This window comes from Stylophora pistillata, chromosome 13 (genome assembly GCF_964205215.1).
Source record: "Stylophora pistillata chromosome 13, jaStyPist1.2, whole genome shotgun sequence".
NCBI lineage: Eukaryota > Metazoa > Cnidaria > Anthozoa > Scleractinia > Pocilloporidae > Stylophora > Stylophora pistillata.
In genome coordinates, this window is record NC_142531.1 from 24,964,972 (window position 1) to 24,989,375 (window position 24,404).

General features: G+C 41.2%; 3 protein-coding genes and 1 pseudogene across 3 annotated transcripts; all 4 read left to right on the plus strand.

Moving 5' to 3' along the window:
* The first annotated feature begins 5,027 nt into the window (after window positions 1-5,027).
* LOC111326141 (interferon-inducible GTPase 5-like) lies at window positions 5,028-6,597 on the plus strand (annotated as a pseudogene).
* Window positions 6,598-7,125: 528 nt separating this feature from the next.
* Window positions 7,126-11,109, plus strand: LOC148718280 (interferon-inducible GTPase 5-like). The gene is made up of 2 exons (XM_088743844.1): window positions 7,126-7,541; window positions 9,568-11,109. Exons 1-2 carry the CDS (start codon window positions 7,339-7,341, stop codon window positions 10,586-10,588), a joined length of 1,224 nt encoding a protein of 407 aa, XP_088599970.1. The 5' UTR covers window positions 7,126-7,338; the 3' UTR covers window positions 10,589-11,109.
* Window positions 11,110-14,677: 3,568 nt separating this feature from the next.
* On the plus strand, window positions 14,678-18,237 carry LOC111326165 (interferon-inducible GTPase 5). Its single transcript, XM_022930102.2, has 2 exons — window positions 14,678-15,481; window positions 16,236-18,237. Exons 1-2 carry the CDS (start codon window positions 15,279-15,281, stop codon window positions 17,254-17,256), a joined length of 1,224 nt encoding a protein of 407 aa, XP_022785837.2. The 5' UTR covers window positions 14,678-15,278; the 3' UTR covers window positions 17,257-18,237.
* A 356-nt stretch (window positions 18,238-18,593) lies between these two features.
* On the plus strand, window positions 18,594-24,402 carry LOC111326156 (T-cell-specific guanine nucleotide triphosphate-binding protein 2). Its single transcript, XM_022930095.2, has 2 exons — window positions 18,594-19,053; window positions 23,757-24,402. Exons 1-2 carry the CDS (start codon window positions 18,962-18,964, stop codon window positions 24,400-24,402), a joined length of 738 nt encoding a protein of 245 aa, XP_022785830.2. The 5' UTR covers window positions 18,594-18,961.
* Window positions 24,403-24,404: the final 2 nt, after the last annotated feature.

Sequence of the window (24,404 nt, forward strand, 5' to 3'; positions counted from 1 at the left end):
GGTTTCCTCGCGTAAACTTACCACACATATTATTATTCTGGAACAGCAGGCAGAATTCGAACGCTAGCCGCCGTTGATTTATGGTTAGCATTGCGTGACACAATAATAGAGAAGGCGTTCTGTACAGGAAAATTTACTCTTGGGTTCTGTCAATAAACAATCAATTTCTACTGTGTTTCGTAGCTAAAATAGATTCTGACGGTCGTTCAGCTTTCTCTGCTGGAAAATTCTCGTTAAAAAATAAGCAATTCTTTTGGCTTATGCAGGGTCTTCGTTTTCGTAGTACGAAAACGAAGACCCCTGGTCTTTGTTTTCGTAGTACGAAAAAGAAGACCCCCGGTCTCGTTTTCGTACTAGGAAAACGAAGACCCTGTAAAACAGAAAACCGTAAAAATTACAAGTTAAACGCACATTAAACAGTAACAACGCTTAGTAATATAATACATTACACTTCACGCGTTTCTTCCATTATTGTACTGCCCGTATTATTAGACTGGCCGTATTATTATACTGCCCTTATTATTAAACGGCCTGTCTAGTCTGGTCTGTTTCGCTATGCGAGCCAATTTGGTATTAATAGTCTCGAGGGTTTCCTCGGGTAAACTTACCACACATATTATTATTCTCGAACAGCAGGTAGAATTCTAACGCCAGCCGCCTTTCATTTATAGTTAGCATCGCGTGACAGAATAACAGAGAAAGCTTTCTGTACAGGAAAAATGACTCTTAGGTTATGTCAATAAATAATCGATTTCTACTGCATTTCGTAGCTAGAATAGGTTCTGACGGTCGTTAAGCTTTCTCTGCTGGAAAATTCCCGTTAAAAAATAAGCAATTCTTTTAGCTAATGCAGGGTCTTCGAAAACGAAGACCTCCGGTCTTTGTTTTCGTAGTACGAAAACGAAGAACCCCGGTCTTCGTTTTCGTACTTCGAAAACGAAGAGCCTTTATTAAAAGCAGACAATCTTTTGAAAGTACGATTGTAGAAGTACCCTGAGCACTAGTAATTGTTATTTCAGCTTTTGATATGTTAAGACAGTTTGCGCGTGATTTTTCTTGTTCTTTCTTCAGCCACCACTGCTTTCGGCTCTTGGATTTGTTTTTCTATGCAGAGATTACAAGTTTTGAACTGACATCCCTGTCGAAGGAGCGATCGGAATATTTTAGGGCCTCCATAAGGTTAAGCAGGGGTTATTCGGGCGCGTACTCTCTTTTTCGGCCTAGCGCGCATTACGTGACGCACGTGTACAGTAAGAGGAGACGATCTTGTTGTTGGTGGTGTGACAAAACAATGGCTTCCTTTGAACAATTGTGGTGGAAGGCCGACTATCGCACGTGCGGCCGAGGGAAACATTTTAGCGCGAAACTTAAGCCACATGTTGAGATGGAGCGGTAAAAAATTCAACTATGTCGGTTTTTCGAAAGTTTAAGCTTCCTCAGCTAATACGAAGAGGGTCACCTGGCAGCGAAATTGCAGAAGAGATTCCATGATTCAAAAGATTGTCTGCCTTTAATAAAGGGTCTTCGTTTTCGTACTACGATGAATGCCTAGCGACTGGTTTCGATGTGTCCTTGTCATTCCTTTCCACGTCTCGAAGGTGGTCTCGGAATCAATCATCTAGTCTGGGTGTTACGAAAACGAAGACCCTCGAAAACGAAGACCTAAGACCTAAGACCCGATCTTCTTTTTCGTACTACGAAAACGAAGATTCCGAAGACCCGAAGATCCCGAAGACCATGGGTCTTCGTTTTCGAACTACGAAAACAAAGTCAAAGGCATTAGCCAAAAGAATTGCGTATTTTGTAACAAGAATTTTTCAGCAGAGAAAGCTAAACGACCGTCAGAATCTATTTTAGCCACGAAATACAGTAGAAATTGATTATTTATTGACAGAACCCAAGAGTAAACTTTCCTGTACAGAACGCCTTCTCTATTATTCTGTCACGCAATGCTAACCATAAATTAAAGGCGGCTAGCGTTCGAATTCTGCCTGCTGTTCCAGAATAATAATATGTGTGGTAAGTTTACGCGAGGAAACCCTCGAGAATATCAACACCAAATTGGCTCGCATAGCGAAAAAGAACACTGACAAGAAGGGCCGAATGCGGGCAGTACAATAATACGGGCAGTATGATAATGGCAGAAACGCATGAAGTGTAATGTATTATATTACTAAGCGTTGTTACTGTTTAATGTGTGTTTAACTTGTAATTTCTACGGTTTTCTGTTTACAGCGTCATCGTTTTCGTAGTAAGAAAACAAAGACCGGGATCTTCGTTTCCGTAGTACGAAAAAGAAGATCGGGTCTTAGGTCTTAGGTCTTCGTTTTCGAGGGTCTTCGTTTCGTAACACCCAGACTAGATGATTGATTCCGAGACCACCTTCGAGACGTGGAAAGGAATGACAAGGACACATCGAAACCAGTCGCTAGGCATTTTAATTTACCTAATCATTCTAAGCACCATATGGCAATCTGCGGTCTTTCCTTACACTTAGGTAGCACGGAAAGCCGTAAAAATCTTGAACAAAAGCTCATCTTTCAAACCGGCAGTCTAAGGGCCTGATTACATGAGCCGGGCTGGCCCGGTTAGCCGGGCTGATTTCTTTTGTTTTGGTGTTCGCGAAAGCGTGAAAACAAAAGAAATCAGCCCGGCTAACCGGGCCAGGCCGGCTCCTGTAATCAGGCCCTAAATCCCACAGGGATCAACGAACGCTTTTTATTCCACTAATTTATCCTTGTCTTTCTTGTTGCCATGTTCCCACCAATAACGTGGCTCCATTATCTGCCTTTAAAAGCACACACAAACCACAATTCCTCTATTCGCTCCGACGAACATCCCCGGAGACCCAGGGGCTGTGGGTCGATTTCAAGTTAAGGCATGAAGAGCCCCTGGGGACATTGTCTTACAAGACTAGTTCCAAACGGTCGCAGTCGTTCTGCCATCTGATTAGTGCCAGAAAATCTTTGTGTTTTTCTGCCCGATCAGAGTGAAGTGTGCTTTGGAGTCCTTTCGTGTGTTGTAACACGGACAAATACTAATAGCTCAGTTGCTCGCTATGCCTTGGGCCGTGCGATGGAGATTTGCGTGAGGTGAAAAGTTTCAGTCTTAGCACAAGATGTAAGAGAAATCGATCAGATTGTCCGCGAAAATCTTACCGGAAATTATACTGAATAGTTTCGCAGGTATCACTAGAGAACGTGTTTTAAAGTTTGCGAGGTTTGTATACAACACGATGGTTGCAGTCATTGATATGTCGCTTTAAACGTTAACCGAGATTTAAGCTTACATCTTTTCTAGATTTTTTGCATAATTTGCTGTGACTGAAACTTTTCCAATCCCGTGAAGTTATTTTGTCGCACGGGCCACGCAGGTATGTCGAGCAACGGGCGCTTTCGCCTACGTAGCTTTCTGCTTTCTGTGCGCGCCAAAATCTAATCTTCGCTTTGTAGTAAAGTCGCTCACAATACAGCTTAAGCAGTTCGTGGACGACCTCCAGCAAGCGCTTAGAGAAAGCTTAGCTGTGTTTCCGGTTAGCTAATTAAAATCTGAACAAACGAGAACATCGTGGAAAGGAGAGATTTTTTCGGGCAGTTACCGAAGGGGTTTGGAAAGAGTTTAATCTTTCAAATACTGCCTAGAGTGTTGAAATTCTTAGGCTAAGAGGGCTACAGATTCTCTTCTAGTCCCTTGGTCATTGTCATTTCACCTCTTCTGTCGGTTGTTGAAGACCAAGTTAAATACCTTTGATCATTGGGAATCGGCCCGATGCTGCTTTCAATGGGAAAACAAAACCAAAGACCAAGAAATAATGGATGGAAAGGGCGGGTTTGCTTTATTGCAAATGTCAGCTTAATAGTACAGGGTCATCAAACCACATCTAAGAAGCAAAAGTTTCCACGCTTTGCTTTTCTTTTTTTTTTCAAGCGAAGATGAGATTAGATTTTGGCACGCACAGAAATTTGCGCAAGTGCCAGAAAAACACAAAGATTTTCTGGCACCAATCAGATGGCAGAACGACTGCGACCGTTTGGAACTAGTCTTGTAAGACAATATCCCCAGGGGCTCTTCATGCCTTAACTTGAAATCGACCCACAACCCCTGGGTCTCCGAGGATGTCCGACGAAGGGCTAACGCTCGAAACGTCAGCTTTTGTAATCGTTACGGTGGCCAATTTAGCTTTTCAACTTTGTTGATATATCCAAATTATATCCTGGTAATAGCTAAACTTTGAAGGCAGAATATTTCAAATCGCTAGCGCAGAATGGCGGGAGTCGCTCAGGCTAATCAAAACTTATCAGCGGTCGACTGCCATTTGCTTTCCAGCTTGCCCGGCGCGTCACCTTGCGCAAGGTCCTTCCCCTGCTCTAGTTCAGCTATCCTTCCTTCAGTGATCAAGATAGTCAATTTACCATACAATACTAGCGATTAGTTGGTTTGCTTTTACTTAGAAGAGTAGATTTACAATACGACTGAGTATGCCGATATAGAATAAGTAAAGCTCTGTAAACTGCAATACACTTAACACTGACACAATAAGCCTTTTAGCGACCAAAACCGGTCTCAAAAACTAGGAGCTAAAATGCATAAAACACGAGTACTATTGCAGAGCGTTTGAGAGCATTTGGTCAGACTGTTAAAGAAGGATCAAAGTGGCCATTTAATTCTTTGAAAAGCTTCAAACTACGACGTACATCAAATTAGACCTTGAAAACCGGTCTTAAATTACATGCTAAAAAAAGCGGTGATTACGTTTGTCTTTGAATACCAACTGAATACGCGAAAAAAAAATACTTCCACACATTTAATGTAGATCCAATTAAATTTACATATGGTGGAAGGAAAAAGAAACGGCGTAGGTTCTTTGAGGAAATGATCCGTCGATTTCTGTCACTTTCACCGCCATATTGAAATAACTCTACCACAATACAACCCAGTCGTAGTGAACACACCACCCGAGAGGGATTGTTCAAGGGTGGTAAGGGTTTTCGGAAAATCACTCTAAAAAATGACTTCCATACTAAAAAATGCCCGAATTTGGTGTATTTCAAGTTCAAAAGGATAGTACTTCTACTTCGTAAAAATCGCTCATTTTAGGTGCAAATTGTAGATACATGTTTTAAAAAAGCCGTGCGTTGATTTAGAAGCACACACTTCCAATACTCAGAAAAGTGAGTTTTACGAAACCTAGTTTAGTAGCCAATTTTGGCCCATTCTTCTCTAATTCAGGGCTCCTCTAAGTGCAGTCGCCTTCAAGTTTGGTTATGAATAGTTCATGATGTCCACACATTCTGCCAAAAACATGGTTGTGCGTGGATGAAGTTTACCATCCGCGCTCAACCGTGTTTTTACAGAGTCCCGTTTTTCTCGAGCGCGATGTAGATGATTTACAACTAACCACCAGACTCAAAAAGCATACAAGGAGACTTTTCGCAAAAATGCTAAAATTGATTCATGAAAGATTGATTTGAAATTAGTATTTTCAGATGGTAATGGGAGAGATTTCACGAAAATGGAAAATTAATGAAAAAATTAAATCGTTAATTCCACTTCCAGGCTTGATGACGATGCTGATGATACTGCCCCTGTTGACGTCACTGGGTGCACTATAGAGCCCACACCCTTTAGTCATCCAAAGTATCCAAACATAAAGTTTTGGAACCTACCAGGAATTGGAACTCCGAATTACCCTGACCGGGAAACGTACCGCAACAAGGTACAGCTCGACAAGTATCATACATTCCTCATTTTTTCAAGCAGCCGGTTCACCGAGAACGACATCGTATTGGCCAAAGAGATCAAGAAACAGGGAAAGTCATTTTTTTCATTCGCACAAAAATCGATGACAATGTGCGAGCCGAGAAGCGAAAGAATCTTTCAGTGAAGCTGCTATGTTAGAGAAAATCCGGCGCAATTGTATGGAAAACCTGGTTGACGAGGCTGGCAAGCCTATATGTAGTGTAGACCACATCTTCCTGATAAGCAACCATCATCCAGACAAATGGGATTTTGGTCGACTTACCCAAGCAATTCTTGATGCATTGCCAAGATATCAGCGAGAGACCCTTACCTTGTCTCTTAATACCCTCACCACCTTATGAAAAGATATTCTGAAGAGAAAAGTTAAGGTTCTCGAAGGGCGGATGATATATGTTGCAGGGGCATCTGCTCTAGCAGCGGCGATTCCGATCCCTGGGCTATCTTTTGCCGTAGATGCCGGTCTCCTTTTCAAAGAAGTTAGAGAGTACATAACGCAGCTTGGCATTCCTGAAAAAGAGTCCCAAATATTTGGTATATTAAGTTCTGCCACCCAGCAGAAGATTGGCGACCTATTCACAAGGTTTGCCACTGTCTCTGAAATTGCCTCTTTATTTGCAAGGGAAGCCGCCGCTGAATGTGACGCGAAAGAATGCGCTCGTTTTATTCCGTTCGTTGGTTCTTTTATAGCTAGCGGTTTGTCCTTCGGTGGCACATATATTCTTCGCCATTCTTTAAAAAGAATTGAAGCAGTAGCATTAGCAGTCCTGGAGGAGGCTGCCCAACAATCAGTGGACGATTTAGATCTTGAGTAGACTTGTATAAATCCGGGTTTATTGGACTAGATGACTGATAATTCCAAAAAATTAAAAGTTGACGAACTATTGGAATAATAAGAGATTTTACTCTTGAACCATTTTTTCTTGAATTTATATAATGGTACAGAGCAGCGATTGTCTAATGAGACAAAGGAAGCACGAATAGTACGAGGTTGAATTAAATTGCTTCGCACTTCACAAGGCACAGTGTCACAAAGAAGTGTTGATGAATGCAGAATTCCACCAGGCTTGTAGTAACCATTGTTTGAAATACAAAGAGTGGATGTAGAAAACCATTGCACAATCCAAGGTCGAAAACCAAAAAATCCTTTTTGCAGACGAACCATTCCAAATTCCAAAGCCAAAAATTGACATGCTGGAGAGCATTATGTTAGATACTCATTTCTTGAACTATTTCTGTGAGGAGGACTTGGGGAAAGGCTTGAAAGGAGCAGAATCGCACAGATCAAAAACAGCATGTCCACGACTAATTAACTATAATAATAATGTTATGCACTTTTAAACCTGAAATAAAGTTCAGAATACCCGTGCACATCACATACATGTGTCGGGAGGCTTTGAAGAATGAAGCATAACACAATAGATGCTATTCTCATTCAATGACATGTGAATGAGTGGCCGGGTATTCTGAAGTTTAAGCCAGTTTCGAAAAGCCGAGACCGTAGGACTTGCAGTTCTACGAAACTGCTTCTTCATTTTAGCACAAAGAATTTCGGTTGCAATTATCTACTGATCGATTGCTATGGCCGACTTTTCCGAGCCACTGAGCGATTGGGAGGAAGTTAACGCGGAGGATATTAAAGATTTTATGGATGAAAATGGTGTGTCGGGTTTAGCAGAATTCTTCAAAGGACGCTTGGAGAGATGGAAGAAAGTGGAAGTGAACATCGGAATCACTGGTAACGCCGGAGCTGGAAAATCGAGTTTTATCAATGCGATTAGGGAGTAAGTATGCTCTTTGTTTGTGAAAACACCGAATAGATGGTAACAATTGAGGAACTGGTGATGTCAACTTTTCTCGGTAGACATCACAGTTAATTTACGTTGAATTATTCCCACGAATTTCACTGTCCCGTCGTAGCCGCTAAACAGCTTATTTAGGAAGTGAATTCACTTCTTCTGCCGGATGTTAATGTTATATGGCTGTTTTCTACGTTTTTCGTTTTTAATTTATGTTTGAGAGATCCCGTAACTCCCGGCGTTAAAGGTAACGGCGTAATTCGTAATTTCGTTCGTTTATAAATACGAGCATTTCATGAAGCCGCTAACATTCCTTGCGCCGAAAGAATACATTCGGTTCTCCTTCAAATGAAACATATTTTGTCGCATAAACGTTTTGAGATCAGCTTGTGCTTAGTCAACTTAGCTAATACTGTAAGGTAAAAATTGGCGCAGAATATCATTTTGCTTGTAGACCTTTTGATGCTGATGGCTACACGAAGTCACTCTAATTGTCTGCGGTTACAATAAGTCAGCGAAGGGACGTGTGGCGGTGTTGAGCTCATGTGTTGAGGTCATGTGGTTTTCTAGTAGAGGATTCGAAAATACAGTTCACTTTAACAAATCGAGCACAATTTTCCATTTGCTATTACCTTACTGAGAATAGAAATGACGTCAACAAAGTTCAAAACTAAAGTGAAACTGCGTGGCGCAGCCGAGTGGTTTCACTGCATAGTTTGATTTTTCGTGTGTTATTGTTTTTCATGGTAGTTATAAATTGCAGAATAGTTCTTTGGGTTTTATTTAGCTGTCCTCTGCGTTAGCAACGTCTTTTTCCACTTCTTTCGCACATGGCTCGCAAAAGGCGACGCTTTCACGAGCCACTCATCCATATTGATCTTCGTCTTCTTCAAAAATTGAACATTTGTTACATACTAGAATTTCCCATTTCAAGCAAGTATATTTGGTCGTACCGAAACACGAACTACATATGTCAGTATTGTCAGTCAGCTCGACCCTCAAAGCCACCATTTTTCTTCTGCAATCTGCACCACTCCTTTGTGCACGCTCTCATGTAAAAACAGCTTTAGAAATACATTAAAATAATTTATGCATTTTACTCGGCTCACGTGAAGTACGGCGTCCATAGTCGTCTGAATCATAGTTGGTCTACAGCCATTCTTCCCGGCTGAACCAAGCGGGATTAATTGACTTAAATGATCTAAATTAAATCAGCCGTTCCGAATTGATTCAGACGCCCTATTTCACAATTGAATTCGATTCGGTTGGGCGGAAGTACCGCGTCTTAACCGGGCCCAGAAAAAAAGAATGTTTTATCGTTTTGTGACAGATCAAGACATGACTGTCTGTTTCTTTTTCTCGGAATTGTTGGGGTTTGATTGCACATGTGAATTTTTGGTGAACTCACAACTAGACAACTCTATTTCAAATAAAATCTGGGTGTATTGTCTGGCACTTCTCCCTTCCTTTATGTCTTAGTGATAGATTGGAGTCTATTCAGAAAAGAGCCCTTAAGATTATCCTTCCTCACAACTCCTATGCATCAGCCTTAGAGGCACTAAATTTACCATCAGCCTTAGAGGCACTAAATTTACCAAGTCTTCTTCTGCGTCGTGAGTCCTTGTGCTCTAAAAGTTTTTCCAAGTTAACTAGTCTTACTAATCCACGTTAGATGCTCCCTCCTCCCCACCCAGCGCCGTGATGCTAATGACTCCGCTATTCCTTTGCGCAACTCTTCTAATTTTACACTCCCGAGCGTTTCAAACGTACCTTTATTCCATCTATGATTTTTAGACAAGAAATAGTGTACATTGCCTCGTTTTTAATTTATTTGGATACGTTTTTTATTTTTTATTTTATTTATTATCTACTATTATTTAGTATGCTTGTAAATCAGTCATTTTTCAATACTTGTATTGCCAGAACTGATGATATTGAATAAACCCATAAACCTATTATAAAACAACGACAACTAAGCAATTCAGATTAAACTATCCATTCCATTTTCTAGACTTGCTGATGACGACGATGGTGCTGCCCCCGTTGACGTCACTGAGTGCACTACAGAGCCCACGTCCTTTAATCATCCAAAGTATCCAAACATAAAGTTTTGGGAACTACCAGGAATTGGAACTCCGAATTACCCTGACCTGGAAACATACCGCCAAAAAGTACAGCTCGACAAGTCTCATACATTCCTCACTTTTTCAAGCAGCCCGTTCACCGAGAACGACATCGTATTGGCCAAAGAGATCGTGAAACAGGGAAAGTCTTTTTTTTTCATTCGCACAAAAATCGATGACAATGTGCGAGCCGAGAAGCGAAAGAAATCTTTCAGTGAAGCTGCTATGTTAGAGAAAATCCGGCGCAATTGTATGGAAAACCTGGTTGACGAGGCTGCCAAGCCTATATGCAGTGTAGACCACATCTTCCTGATAAGCAACCATCATCCAGACAAATGGGATTTTGGTCGACTTACCCAAGAGATTCTTGATGCATTGCCAAGATATCAGCAAGAGACCCTTACCTTGTCTCTGAATACCCTCACCACCTTATCAAAAGATATGCTGAAGAGAAAAGTTAAGGTTCTCGAAGGGCGGATGATGTATGTTGCAGGGGCATCTGCTCTAGCAGCGGCGATTCCGTTCCCTGGGCTATCTTTTGCCGTAGATGCCGGTCTCCTTTTGAAAGAAGTTAGAGAGTACATAACGCAGCTTGGCATTCCTGAAAAAGGGTCCCAAAGATTTGGGAGGCTAAGTTCTACCACCCAGCAGGAGATTCTCGACCTTTTCATAAAGTTTGCCACTGTCTCTGGAATTGCTTCTTTATTTGCAAAGGAAGCCGCCGCTGAAGGTGTCGCGGAAGAATTCGCTCGTTTTATTCCGTTCGTTGGTTCTTTTATAGCTAGCGGTTTGTCCTTCGGTGGCACATATATTCTTCTTCGCCATTCCTTAAAAAGAATTGAAGCAGTAGCATTAGCAGTCCTGGAGGAAGCTGCCCAACAATCAGTGGACGATTTAGATCTTGAGTAGACTTGTATAAATCCGGGTTTATTGGACTAGGAGCCATTATGAACCTTGGTTTTATTTGATTTATAGCTGTCAGTGCACCAAGCTTAATTGTAAAAGAACTCAGTCGTAGTTTAAGTTGCTTTTCTTTCCCCGAACGATAGCTTGTTTTCACTTTTTTCATAACATTGACTAGTAACAGGGTCGGTGCTATAAGTTGAGGTTAAAGACTGTGTATGATAATGATAATGGAAAAGATGACCGGCGATTGCCATGAAGCTGAAGAACCTGACCGTAAAAACTTCGGTATTGATTGCCTCCAATAAAACATTCTCTCTGTTACTGAGAATATTTACTTTTTCACAATTGGTAGATTTTGCATCAGGCTCGCCTCCTGATAGGAAATGGACTTTGTTTAGCAACTCTTTTAGCTGGGGTGGGATATTGGGCGCACTTAATTTGGAGCCTCGCTCTGTTGTGCGACCCTCACCCCACTCTGGTGAAAGTGATTAAATAAATAAATAAATAAATTGAGTGAAATCTGGTGTTGAAAATGTTCAATCTATTGCTCAAAACAGTACCCAGATGCTGCTCTTCTCCTACTAACTTCTCTTACAATTCAAACTTTCCCCCTTTGCAAGAGTTGATTTCTTTGGTGGAGCGTTTGAGGGTTACCCACCACGCGAAGTAAGTACAAGCACAAAAACTGAGCACAGGGGTCTGCTTATAGCGGTGGGAAGAGCGAAACGAACATGAGAGTAAAAACATAAAGCACAGTCTCGGTAAAGGAAAAAAATTTGGTATGCGTGACAGGCATTCTATCACGTATTTGCAAGTAGGCCTCTTGGATCAACTATCCACAGCCACAAAGGTCACAAATACATTTAACTTCATTCGTATTATCAACTTCTGTACAAAACAACCAGTTGAAGCAATGACCTGGTATGCCCAGAAGTTTCCCAACTGGTTACAAATGTGAGGTTTTATTAAAGCTTAACGAAGGCTTATACCCTACAGGTGTTCAGGTCGACTTCGCATGTTTATCGTGACAATATGATGTAAATACTCACATAGCAAAAACAATAAATAATATGCAGGTTTATAAAATTTCCACCACTGCGACCAAATACATGATTCTCTACCTCCATGCATGATAAAAACTTACTTCTTCTGTCGCGACAAGCCAGTAAGATCTCGTAAATCTTTTCTAGTGAGTACAAATTTTTTACGTCAATCACTCAAGTTGCTGTAGATGACTGATTTTTCGAGTATCCCGCCAACCATTCTCGAAAAAAAAAAAAAAAAACCACGGTGCACTAGGTTTTTCCCTGCCCAAATAATCCAGACTAATGATAGTCTCGACCGATAGGATAGAAGAGATTGCTGAACGACAAGATGTTGCTACATCTTTTCGCCAAAATTTAGCATCAATTTTGGTTTTTTCGGTCCCTTCAGATTTACCAGTCAGCCTAAAGGGGCGCCATCGCTATAAAGCAGGAAGTTTCTCGCGAGGCACTGGCCGGGACTATTAGTTGTTCTCTCAAATTCCCACACCAGTTGAGTACAAGATTTCTCTGCAATAAACTTTGTGAACCAAAAACTCAAGCATTCAGCACTCATGTGTCCACTTGGACTTTGAGTCCTATTTCCTCAAAGTTGGCGTCTTCACCGACTTCTTCTTGAACTTTGTCACTCGCCAAATATTTAGTAAGTCTAATTTGTGGCATACCGCGTAGACTTTGTGATACAACTATCCAAGTGCTCCTTCTCTTCCTCGGCACTTTCCGGTCCTCGAAACTCGCGTTTGGGTGGCATTTCAAGTAAAAGCTCTCTGAACCTTTGACAGCAGCCGAACATGGAGCACTTTTCCTATCTGAATATGATTGACCTTTAAAGCGTTCATGTCACCTTTATCTGAATCTCTGGAGAGGCATGAGTTTTTGAAGCCGTTCAAAAAACTCACATCACGTGTTTTTCTCACCTTTATCTATATCTTTAGGGGGACAAAGGTTTTTGAAGCCGTTCAAAAAACCCGCAGTGAGTATTTTATCGGCTCTAAAAACACTCGGCTCTGCCTCGTGTTTTTAAACCCGATAAAACACTGCTGTTCGTTTTTTAAACATAACATAAAGTTTCAGACAGCCGTGACCGAAAAAGTTTCTGCGGTTCTGCGAAACTGCTTCTTCATTTCAGCACGAAGATTTTCGGTTTCGCTTTTCGGCCGAAGTTTCCAAGCCAATGAGCGATTGGGAGGAAGTAAACGCGGAGGAGATTAAAGAATACATTGAAAAAGAGGGTATGTCGAATATTGCGGAATTTTTCAAGGAGCGGTTGGAAAGATGGAAGGAGGTGGAAGTCAACATCGGAATCACTGGCGACTCAGGAACTGGCAAATCGCGTAACACATCAAATACACACTCTTAGGTGAACTTCTCACAAAAGTAGAAAAAACATCCTCGCGCCGCCACCTTTGTTTTAAATTTTCGTCTTTTATCTCGCGCTACGTGCGAAAGACGCGCGAGATTAAAAGACGAAAATTTACAACAAAGATGGCGGCGCGAGGATTTTTTTTCTACTTTTGGGAGAAGTTCACCTAAGAGTGTGTATTTGATGTGTTGAGCGGGCACTGTGAATGCAGGAGATAGAAACTAAGATAAAAAAGACGATTTTCGGAGAAGTAAAGGTTGGCTTACTTCACATCTAAAAGAAATAATCAACCGATATGAAATCTTGCGACGGCGAAAAAAGAACTCAAGTGAAGGATAATCTACCTGAAGTGGAAGAAGACTTTGAAACTTAAAGGAAAATAATATGATGTAGCCAGAAGTCGTGAGCCTGGGAGGCTCTCTTTGACAGCTGTTTAATGATTTCCTTAGCAATAAACGTCTGTAAACATCAGTTCGTAGGCGTTCGCGCGAGCACACGCAGTTGTCAGCGGTAGCTACAACAGATCATGAGCAAATGTCGATCTTATAGAATCCAGATTTTTAAATGCGTGAGAACGCGTGTGGAAATTGCTAAACTCACAAAAGCTACTGCATGAAAACAAGTCCGGTGACCCCTTCTTTTTATTGTTCCAATATGATAATAACGTCGAAAGGAATCATCAGAAAAAAGACTAGACAATTCTACGGAAGGAAATCTGCGAAGTAAGAAAATTGCCTTTTTTCTAGATTTTCTGAAATTCCGCTCCGTATAATTTTTTTAAAATCGTTGTGCATTTTCCTTTTCAAGTGCCAAATGCAATCACTGAGAAAAAACAGGGGGGCCACCGGGTTAGTTTTCGAATTATTTAAGCCATAAGCTAAAAAATGCATCTGAATAAGCCTATGATAGCATTGCCATGGAAACTGCTAGTGACGAAATGACACCTATTTTTGAATAACCAATGATTATATAATTCAACCCTGTAAAAGTGTTCAACTGGCCTTGGTCAGTCTTTTTGTTGTATTCTTTCAAAGTTACAAACCATCAAAAAGATGAAAACTGGTACAGCCACCCTAACTAAATACATGATTTTTCACTCTATGCTTAAAATGAGAAAGGAGTCGATTTCTTTAATAGAAGTGTCTAAGAGATTCCATTCTCCTGCGCACATATATAAAAGTCTCTGTTTTCCATAGTTCGTTTTTACGCGAGGGAGGCGGAAATCGTTCTTTCTTCTTGTATTATATCTCTGGAGGTCAGAATTTCTTAAAATATTAAAACTATAATCCACAAGGCCGTGACCGATGACCGGTGACCGATTTAGAGAAAACCTTCGCGACGTAGAAAGGAATGATAAGGAAGCAGCAAAACCAGTTGCTAGACACTTTAATTTACCTAGTCATTCTAAACAACATATGGCAATCAGCGGTCTTTCCTTACATTTAGGCAACACGGAAAGCCGCAAAACTCTTGAACAAAAGTTTATCTTTCAAATCGGCACTCTTCATCCCACAGGTATCAACGAACGCTTTTCATTCCACTAATTTATTCGTGTTTTTCTCGTCACCAGGTTCCCACTAATAGTCTCCCTCGCAGCCGTTTTTAGTCTCGTCACGCAACGCATCTCCCCCAGAAGCGTTGCGTGACGAGACTAAAAACGGCTGCGAGTGAGACTATCCCACCAGTGACCTAGCTCCGCTTTCTGAATATTAACCCACATACAACCCACAATTCCTCTACTCGTTCTGACGAAGGGCTAACGCTCGAAACGTCAGATTTTTTATTCGTTACGGTGGCCAATTTACAATTTCAACTTAGTTGATATAACCAAATTACCTTGTTACTCCCATCGACGCAGCACCACAATTTCTTTAGAAACCTTCAGCCTTAATGCATAAATTAATCAAGTGAGTGAATCTTATCGAGTCGGGGTCGAAGTCACCTTCAGAAGCGCAGAGCAATACGATGTAGTGAAAAGTTTCACCTGACTGACGACTGCTGCCGATCGACAAATTGTTGTTCCATTTCTTTGCCAGAATTGAGATTAACCTTCGACCTATTCCTTGAAAATAATTCACACAATTATGCATGCAGTTTCCATAGTATGACAGGCAGGTCGCATGAAATAAACCAATCAAACTTTGGGGTGGCAAGCCCTTTCAAATCTGAGACAAATAAAGATAAAGTGTCCAACAGCCGTGACCGAAGGAGATTTAGTTCTGCGAAACTGCTTCTTCATTTCAGCATTTCAAGATTTTCGGCTGGAATTATCTACTGATCGATTGCTATGGCCGACTTTTACGATCCAATGAGCGATTGGGAAGAAATTAACGCGGAGGATGTAAAAGAGTATATGGATGAAAATGGTGTGTCGGGTTTAGCAGAATTCTTCAAAGGACGCATGGAGAGGTGGAAGAAAGTGGAAGTGAATATTGGAATCACTGGTGACTCCGGAGCTGGAAAATCGAGTTTTATCAACGCGATTAGGGAGTAAGTATGCTCTTTTTTTGTGAAAACACCGAATAGTTAGTCTCCACTTTCTAAGTGGCAGGTGACAGTTAATTTCCGTTGAATTATTCTACGAATTTCACTTTCGCGTCTTAGCTGCTGAACGGCTTATTTAGAGAGAGGTTATTTCGTGGCTTTGCAGCTGAATTCAATTCTTCTGCGAGATGTTATGAGAATGTTTCGTGCGTCTCCCGCTTTTTATTTCTGGTCAGTTAGAGATCCTGTAATTCCCAGCTTTAGGGTGATAGCATAATTCGTAATTTCGTTCGTCTATGAATACGAGCATTACGTGAAGACACTGCTGAATTCCTTGAGCCGAAAGAACACATTCAGTTCCTCTTCGAATGGCATTTATATCGTCCCAAAAACAGTCTTGAGATCAGCTTGTGTCTAGGCAACCTAGCTAGCCGTTTTAGGAAAAATCAGCGCGACAGACCTTTGATGCAGATGGCCACGTGAAGGGTCTCAATTGTCTTTGGTTCATCATCCGCACTCCGCTGTATTTTTACAGTCCCGTTTTTCTCGAGCGCGTTGTAGATGATTTCTAATTATGCTGGAAATTTTCCCGTCGACTATCAAAAAGCATTTTTTAGATGATGCAAGGAAAGATTTCGAAAAATGCAAAAATTGATTCATGAAAGATTGATTCTAAAATTAAAATTTTCAGATGACAATGGGAGAGATTTCACGAAAATACAAAATGTGGAAACATTAAATGGTTTCTTCCACTTTCTAGGCTTGATGACGATGCTAATGGTGCAGCCCCAGTTGACGTCACTGAGTGCACTATAGAGCCCACATCCTTTAATCATCCAAAGTATCCAAACATAAAGTTTTGGGACCTTCCAGGGATTGGAACTCCGAATTACCCTGACGTGGAAACGTACCGCGACAAGGTACAGCTCGACAAGTATCATACATTCCTCATTTTTGCGAGCAGCCGATTTACCGAGAACGACATCATATTGGCCAAAGAGATCAAGAAACAGGGAAAGTCATTTTTTTTCATTCGCACAAAAATTGATGACAACGTGCGAGCCGAGAAGCGAAAGAAATCTTTCAGTGAAGCTGCTATGTTAGAGAAAATCCGGCGCAATTGTATAAAAAACCTGGTTGACGAGGATGGCAAGCCTATATGCATCGAAGACCACATCTTCCTGATAAGCAACCATCATCCAGGCAAGTGGGATTTTGGTAGACTTACCCAAGCAATTCTTGATGCATTGCCAAGATATCAGCGAGAGACCCTCACCTTATCTCTAAATGCCTTAACCAGCTTGTCAAAAGATATTCTGAAGAGAAAAGTTGAGTTCCTCGAAGGGCGGATGATGTATGTTGCAGGGGCATCTGCTCTGGCAGCGGCGATTCCAGTTCTTGGGCTATCTTTTGCCGTAGATAGCGCTCTCCTATTGAAAGAAATTAGAGAGTACATAACCCAGCTTGGTATTCCTGAAAAAGGATCCAACAGATTTGGGAGGCTAAGTTCTACCACCCAGCAGGAGATTCTCGACCTTTACCTAAAGTTTGCCACTGTCTCTGGAATTGCCTCTTTATTTGCAAGTGAAGCCGCCGCTGAAGGTGTCGCGGAGGAATTCGCTCGTTTTATTCCGTTCTTTGGTTCATTTATAGCTATCAGTTTGTCCTTTAGTGGCACATATATTCTTCTTCGCCATTCTTTAAAAAGAATTGAAGCAGTAGCATTAGCAGTCCTGGAGGAAGCTGCCCAACAATCAGTGGACGATTTAGATCTTGATTAGGCTTGTATATATCCAGGTTTACTAGACTAGGAGCCATTATGAACCTTGGTTTTATTTGATTCATAGCTGTCGGTGCACCAAGCTTAATTCAGTTGTAAAAAAAAAAAAAAACTCGTAGTTTAAGTTGCTTTCCTTCCCACGAACGGACGAAAGTCAGACACTCAAGGGTAAACCCTTCTACGTTATTGTGAGGCGACTCTGATTTCTCTTTGTCATTCATCAAACTTGAAGGACTCACCAACAACGGCTGTGCCAATCTAACCTTAGTGTTTCTGTAAAGTAGGGTTGAGTAATGGCTTGTTTTAATTATTTATAACGTTGACGAGTAACAAGGACGGTGCTATAAGTGGAGGTTAAAAACTGTGTATAACAAACGCTTCTGCGTTATTACGAGGCGACTCTAATTTTTCTTTATCATTTGGCAAACATAGTCGAAGGAATCACCAACAAAGCTGTACCAATCTAACCTCAGTGTTTCTGTAAAGTAGAGTTGAGTGATGGCTTGTTTTCATTTTTTTTTTACAACATTGACGAGTAACAGGGACATGCTATAAGTTGAGGTTAAACATTTTCAACACCAGATTTCACTCAATTTCCTAACTTTATTGAAACCAAGCTACAAAAGTTGCCAAACAAGGTCCATTTCCTATCAGGAGGTGAACCTGATGCAAAATCTACCTACTGTGAAAAAGTAAATATTCTCAGTAACAGAGAAAATGTTTCATTCGAGGCAATCAATACCGAAGTTTTTACGGTTTTTCAGCTACAGATTGAAGACTTTGTATGATAATGATCATGGAAAAGAGGATTTAAACAGGCGATTGTCGTGAAGCTAAAAACCGTGAGGTTTTATTAAAGCTTTAGGAAGGCTTATAACATGCGAAGTCGACCTGAACACCTGTAGGCTTATCATGACAATATGTATGTAAATACTCACACAGCAAAAACAATAAATAATATGCAAATGAATGAAATGAAAAACTTTATTGAAGTGTCTATGTTTTTAGCTATAAGCTAATGGGGGACACTAAAAAATTTAAAAGTCAAATACTTTTACATATATAGATAATAGTTATTTACAGTAGATAAATAAATTTATAAAATTCCCGCCAGTGTGACTAAATACATGATTCTCTCCTTCCATGATAACACTTTTTCTGTCACGACAAGCCAATATGGTGATCTCGTAAATCTTTACTAGTGAGTACATATTTTTGATGTCAATCACTCAAGTTACTGTAGATGTTACTTTTTCAAGTGTCACGCTAGCCATTCTCTAAAAAGAAATCAAAACTACTGTGCCGTAGGTTTTTCCCTACCCAAATAATCTAGACTAATGATAGTCTCGAGCGATGGGATCGAAGAGATAACTAAACGAGAAGATCTTGATCCATATCTTCGCAGAAATTTAGTATCACTTTTTCATCTTTTCGGTCCGTATTCAAATTTACCAATCAGCTGTTTGGGAGTGCCATACGCTATGAAGCCGGAAGTTTCCCACAACACACCGGATCACTAGTCCTCCGAACCCGGTTACACCAGTTGAGCACAAGATTTCCCTTGCAATTACCAACTGATCGATCGCTATAGCCGACTTTTACAACTCAATCACCGACTAGGAGTACTGAAGGAAACGCTTAAAAGAGATTGAAGGGCATTTTGAAGAGAGTGATTGAGCGAAAATTGCAGAATACTTCAACTGAAGATGTTGCAGGTTAGAAAGGACCTGATGGTAGAGATTGGAGTTACTGGCGACGCAGGAGCTGGAAAATCGAGTTTTATCAATGCGATACGGGGGTAGGTAGACTCGTTTGTGAAACCAGTGAAACAGGTGAGAGTAATAAAGGACTAAAGCTCGCAACGCCAATTTTCCTTGAGCGCTATGGCGGTTAATCTGGGTCATCAAATTTACGTAAACATTCAACTACGATTTTTTAGTTTCGTGCTAACGCTGCACGAAAGAACGGTTTGTTGTCATTCAGCTGAATTTGCAGTGAATAAGCGTTAAGAATCTTAACATCCCTCTTTCTTTCGTTTTCGATTTGCATTTCACTCTCAACACGGAAGAGGGACCAAGGCGGTGTGCGCACTCTGATCGCGTTGCATCGTGGCGGTAAAAGAAAAGTTAGTCTTTTACATCCTGTCGTGATCGAGTGAACATCTTTGGTGGCTGTGAGAATAGCACGAATAGACATGGAATGTAATGACGATTCACTGTCTGTTGCCATTCCTTCGAAAATTAAAAAGCGTCGACGGGCCAGCGCAACCGCAGCCATTCTTCAGTGACGAATTCGTCATTAGGAGGAAAGTGACGACATTGAAAAAGGAATCGAAACTGCAGTCTTGCCTAAGAATCTATAAACAAATGGCAGCAGTTACACTCGCAGCCGATGGCTGTATGAATAACACTAAAGTCAAAAATTACATTCTTAGACTAGGTTTACGCTAGAGGAGAGTTTTCCGGATTCGTAAATGTTTCCGGATTCATCAATTTTGGAGTATTCGGATTCGTAGGCATTTACACTGAAAGGATATTCGGATTCCTGACCGTTTACACACAACGACAACTCCGGGAACATTCGAAATGGAATGGTTACCAAGCCCAGTGATGTTTCGTTTTTCGATCGACAAAGTGAAAATGCCTCCCCCAAAAAAGGCTAGAGTAGATCCAGATGCCACTGAGGCAAATTTGAGTTGGACAGATGCCAAGCAGTCTACGTCGTCGGCGATTAAGTGTGGCTGACGTTAAACTTCCTTTCAATAATAATTTGCGTTTCTTCAGAAATACTTATCGCCTGAACCTGCAACAAGATTAGGCAACCGGAGACCACCAGCAATGTTAGCACTAGATCCATTTTGGTTTCACCGCAAACTCAATTGATTGCAGGTGGAAATAATATCTGGATTCGAGGAAAAAAGCGGTTAGAGGACAAAACTTTCCGGATTCAAAAGTTATCGGATTCAAAGTTCCCACTTTAAGACAGGGTTTACACTAGAGGAAATTGTTCCGGATTCATGATGCATCCGAAACGTTTTAGTACCGGATTGATGTTGCCGTTTACACGAAAGTGGACGAATCCGAAATAAAAACTCCCCGGTTTGGTCGTGTCTCCTGACATTTTGAATCCGGAATTTAAAGTGGGAACTTTGAATCCGATAACTTTTGAATCTGGAAAGTTTTGTCGTGTAACCGCTTTTTTTCTCGAATCCGGATATTATTTCCGCCTGCAATCTTTTGAGTTTGCGGTGAAACCAAAATGGAGGATCTGGTGCTAACATTGCTGGCGGTCTCCGGTTGCCTAATCTTGTTGCAGGTTCAGGCGATAAATGTTATCATGTGTACCACAGTATTTCTGAGGAAACGCAAATTATTATTGCAAGGAAGTTTAACGTCAGCCACACTTAATCGCCGACGACGTGGATGGCAGGATCGAAGACCGAGACGGTTTTGGGTTAGGCCAGCTCCAACAAGTGCCTCGTGAGACAATATGATGGAAAATGTCACCGTAGCTAGCGAGTGGAGAGAAAATTTTGAATGTCCCACCCTACCTTTATGGAACTTTGTGAAGATCTTAGGTCCCTAGTTGACAGAAAATCAGAAAAAAAAAAAAAACCGGAGTTGTCGTCGTGTGTAGACGGTCAGGAATCCGAACAGCCTTTCAGTGTCAACGCCCACGAATCCCAATACTCAAAATTGATGAATCCGTAAACATTTACGAATCTGGAAAACTCTCCTCTAGTGTAAACCTAGCCTAAATTCCGGATTCAAAATCTCCGGAGACACGACGAAACCGGGAAGGTTTTATTTCGGATTCGTCCACTTTCGTGTAAACGGCAGAATGAATCCGGTACTAAAACGTTTGGGATTCATCACGAATCCGGAACAATTTCCTCTAGTGTAAACCTAGTCAAAGTTCCCACTTTAAATTCCGGATTCAAAATCTCCGGAGACACGACCAAACCGGGAAGGTTTTATTTCGGATTCGTCCACTTTCGTGTAAACGGCAGAATGAATCCGGTACTAAAACGTTTCGGATTCATCAACCTAGTCTTAGACTAGGTTTACACTAGAGAAGAGTTTTCCGGATTCGTAAATGTTTCCGGATTCATCAATTTTGGAGTGTTCGGATTCGTAGGCGTTTACACTGAAAGGATATTCGGATTCCTGACCGTTTACACACAACGACGACTCCGGGAACATTCGAAATGGAATGGTTACCAAGCCCAGTGTTGTTTCGTCGTTCGATCGACAAAGTGAAAATGCCTCCCCCCAAAAAAGGCTAGAGTAGATCCAGATGCCACTGAGGCAAATGTGAGTTGGACAGATGCCAAGCAGTCTACGTCGTCGGCGATTAAGTGTGGCTGACGTCAAACTTCCTTTCAATAATAATTTGCGTTTCTTCAGAAATACTGCGGTACACATGATAAAACTTATCGCCTGAACCTGCAACAAGATTAGGCAACCGGAGACCACCAGCAATGTTAGCACTAGATCCATTTTGGTTTCACCGCAAACTCAAAAGATTGCAGGTGGAAATAATATCTGGACTCGAGAAAAAAAAGCGGTTACAGGACAAAACTTTCCGGATTCAAAAGTTATCGGATTCAAAGTTCCCACTTTAAATTCCGGTTTCAAAATCTCCGGAGACACGACCAAACCGGGAAGGTTTTATTTCGGCTCCGTCCACTTTCGTGTAAACGGCAGAATGAATCCGGTACTAAAACGTTTCGGATTCATCACGAATCCGGAACAATTTCCTCTAGTGTAAACCTAGTCTTAGACGCGAGTTCTTTACTGACAGGGATCGACCGTTGACCTACAAACACACTACAAAGAGACAGAGGCGTTCTAATGCGAACTTTTTCCATGTTATCCACTAGGCGTAAATATGGGATTCGTAAAAGGAGAAGCATTACGCCTCTGGGGAACGAATTAGTCACGCTCAAGGTTTTCTGGAGTTATTTTATGTGGAAGCGAAAGGTTACTTAAACTGACACAAAGTATATAGTGCACAAAATAAGATATTGCCTTTTGTATCACAATCTCATGCCAAACCTGAAGAACGTACAGATGGGGAAATGATATCTTAAAACTAATTCTATTATGACATCGCAAAGGAAAGTAATTAAAACTAAGATATCCTGGTAATAGCTAAACTTCGAAAGCAAAATATTTCAAATCGCTAGCGAGTGGCAGGAGTCGCTCAGGCCAATCAAAACTTATCAGCGGTCGACTGCCATTTGCTTTCCAGCTTACCCGGCGCGTCACCTTGCGCAAGGTCCTTCCCTTGCTCTAGTTCAGCTATCCTTCCCTCAGTGATAAAGATAGTCCATTTTCCATACAATACTAGCTATTAGTTGGTTTGCTTTTAGTTAGGAGAGTAGATTTACAACACGACTGAGTATGCCGATATAGAATAAGTAAAGCTCTGTAAAGCAATACACTTAACACTGACACATTACGCCTTTTAGCGACCATAACTGGTCTCAAAAACTAGCACCAAAAATGCATAAAACACGAGTACTATTGCAGAGCGTTGGAGAGCATTTGGTCAGAATCTTAAAGAAGGATCAAAGTGGCCATTTAATTCTTTTAAAAGCTTCAAACTACGACGTACATCAAATTAGACTTTGAAAACCGGTCTCAAATTACATGCTGAAAAAGCAGTGATTACGTTTGTCTTTGAATACCAACTGAATACGCGACAAATACGTACAAAAAAATACTTCCACACATTCGATGTAGATCCAATTACATTTACCTATGGTGAAAGGAAAAAGAAACGGCCTAGTTTCTTTAAGGAAATGATCTGTCGATTTCTGTCACTTTCACCACCATCAAATAACTCTACCACAATACAACCCAATCATAGTGAACACACCACCTGAGAGGGATTATTCAAGGGTGGTAAGGGTTTTCAGAAAATCACTCTCGAAAATGACTTCCACACTAAAAATGCCCGAATTCGGTGTATTTCAAGTCCAAAAGGATAATACTTCTGCTTCGTGAAAATCGCTCATTTTAGGTGCAAATTGTAGATACATGTTTAACAAAAGCCGTGCGTTGATGATTTAGAAGCAAACACTTCCAATACTCGGAAAAGTGAGTTTTACGAAGCCTAGTTAGCCAATTTTGGCCCATTCTTCTCTAATTCAGGGCTCCTCTAAGCGAAGTCGCCTTCAAATTTGGTTACGAATACTTCATCATGTCCACACGTTCTGCCAAAAACACGGTCGAGCGCGGATGATGAAGTTTACCATCCGCACTCAACCGTGTTTTTACAGAGTCCCGTTTTTCTTGAGCGCGATGTAAATGTTATATAAGTATGTTGGAAATTTTACCGTCGACTCAAAAAGCATACAAGGAGACTTTTCGCAAAAGTGCTAAAATTGATTCATGAAAGATTGATTTTGAAATTAGTATTTTCCGATGGTAATAGGAGAGATTTCACGAAAATGGAAAATTAATGAAAAAATTAAATCGTTTATTCTACTTCTAGGCTTGATGACGATGCTGACGGTGCAGCCCCAGTTGACGTCATTGACTGCACCAAAGAGCCCACATCCTTTAATCACCCAAAAAATCCAAAAATAAAGTTTTGGGATCTACCAGGAATAGGAACTCCAATGTACCCTGACCTAGAAACGTACCGCGACAAAGTACAGCTCGGCAAGTATCATACATTCCTCATTTTTTCAAGCAGCCGATTTACCGAGAACGACATCATATTGGCCAAAGAAATCAAGAAACAGGGAAAGTCATTCTTTTTCATTCGCACAAAAATTGATGAAAATGTGCGAGCTGAGAAGCGAAAGAAATCTTTCAGTGAAGCTGCTATGTTGCAGAAATTTCGGCGCAATTGTATGGAAAACCTGGTTGACGAGGCTGGCAAACCTATATGCAGTGAAGACCACATCTTCCTGATAAGCAACCATCATCCAGGCAAGTGGGATTTTGGTCGACTTACCCGAGCGATTCTTGACGCATTGCCAAGGTATCGGCGAGAGACCCTAAACTTATCACAGAGATCGGGACGGGAGGACCCGGATATTACCGAGAGAATGTGGCGTGAGAGCTGGTTGAACGAGGAACGTCTTTTTACATCGTCTAGATATCTGCAGCGAGAGAGCCATACGTTGTCCTAAAG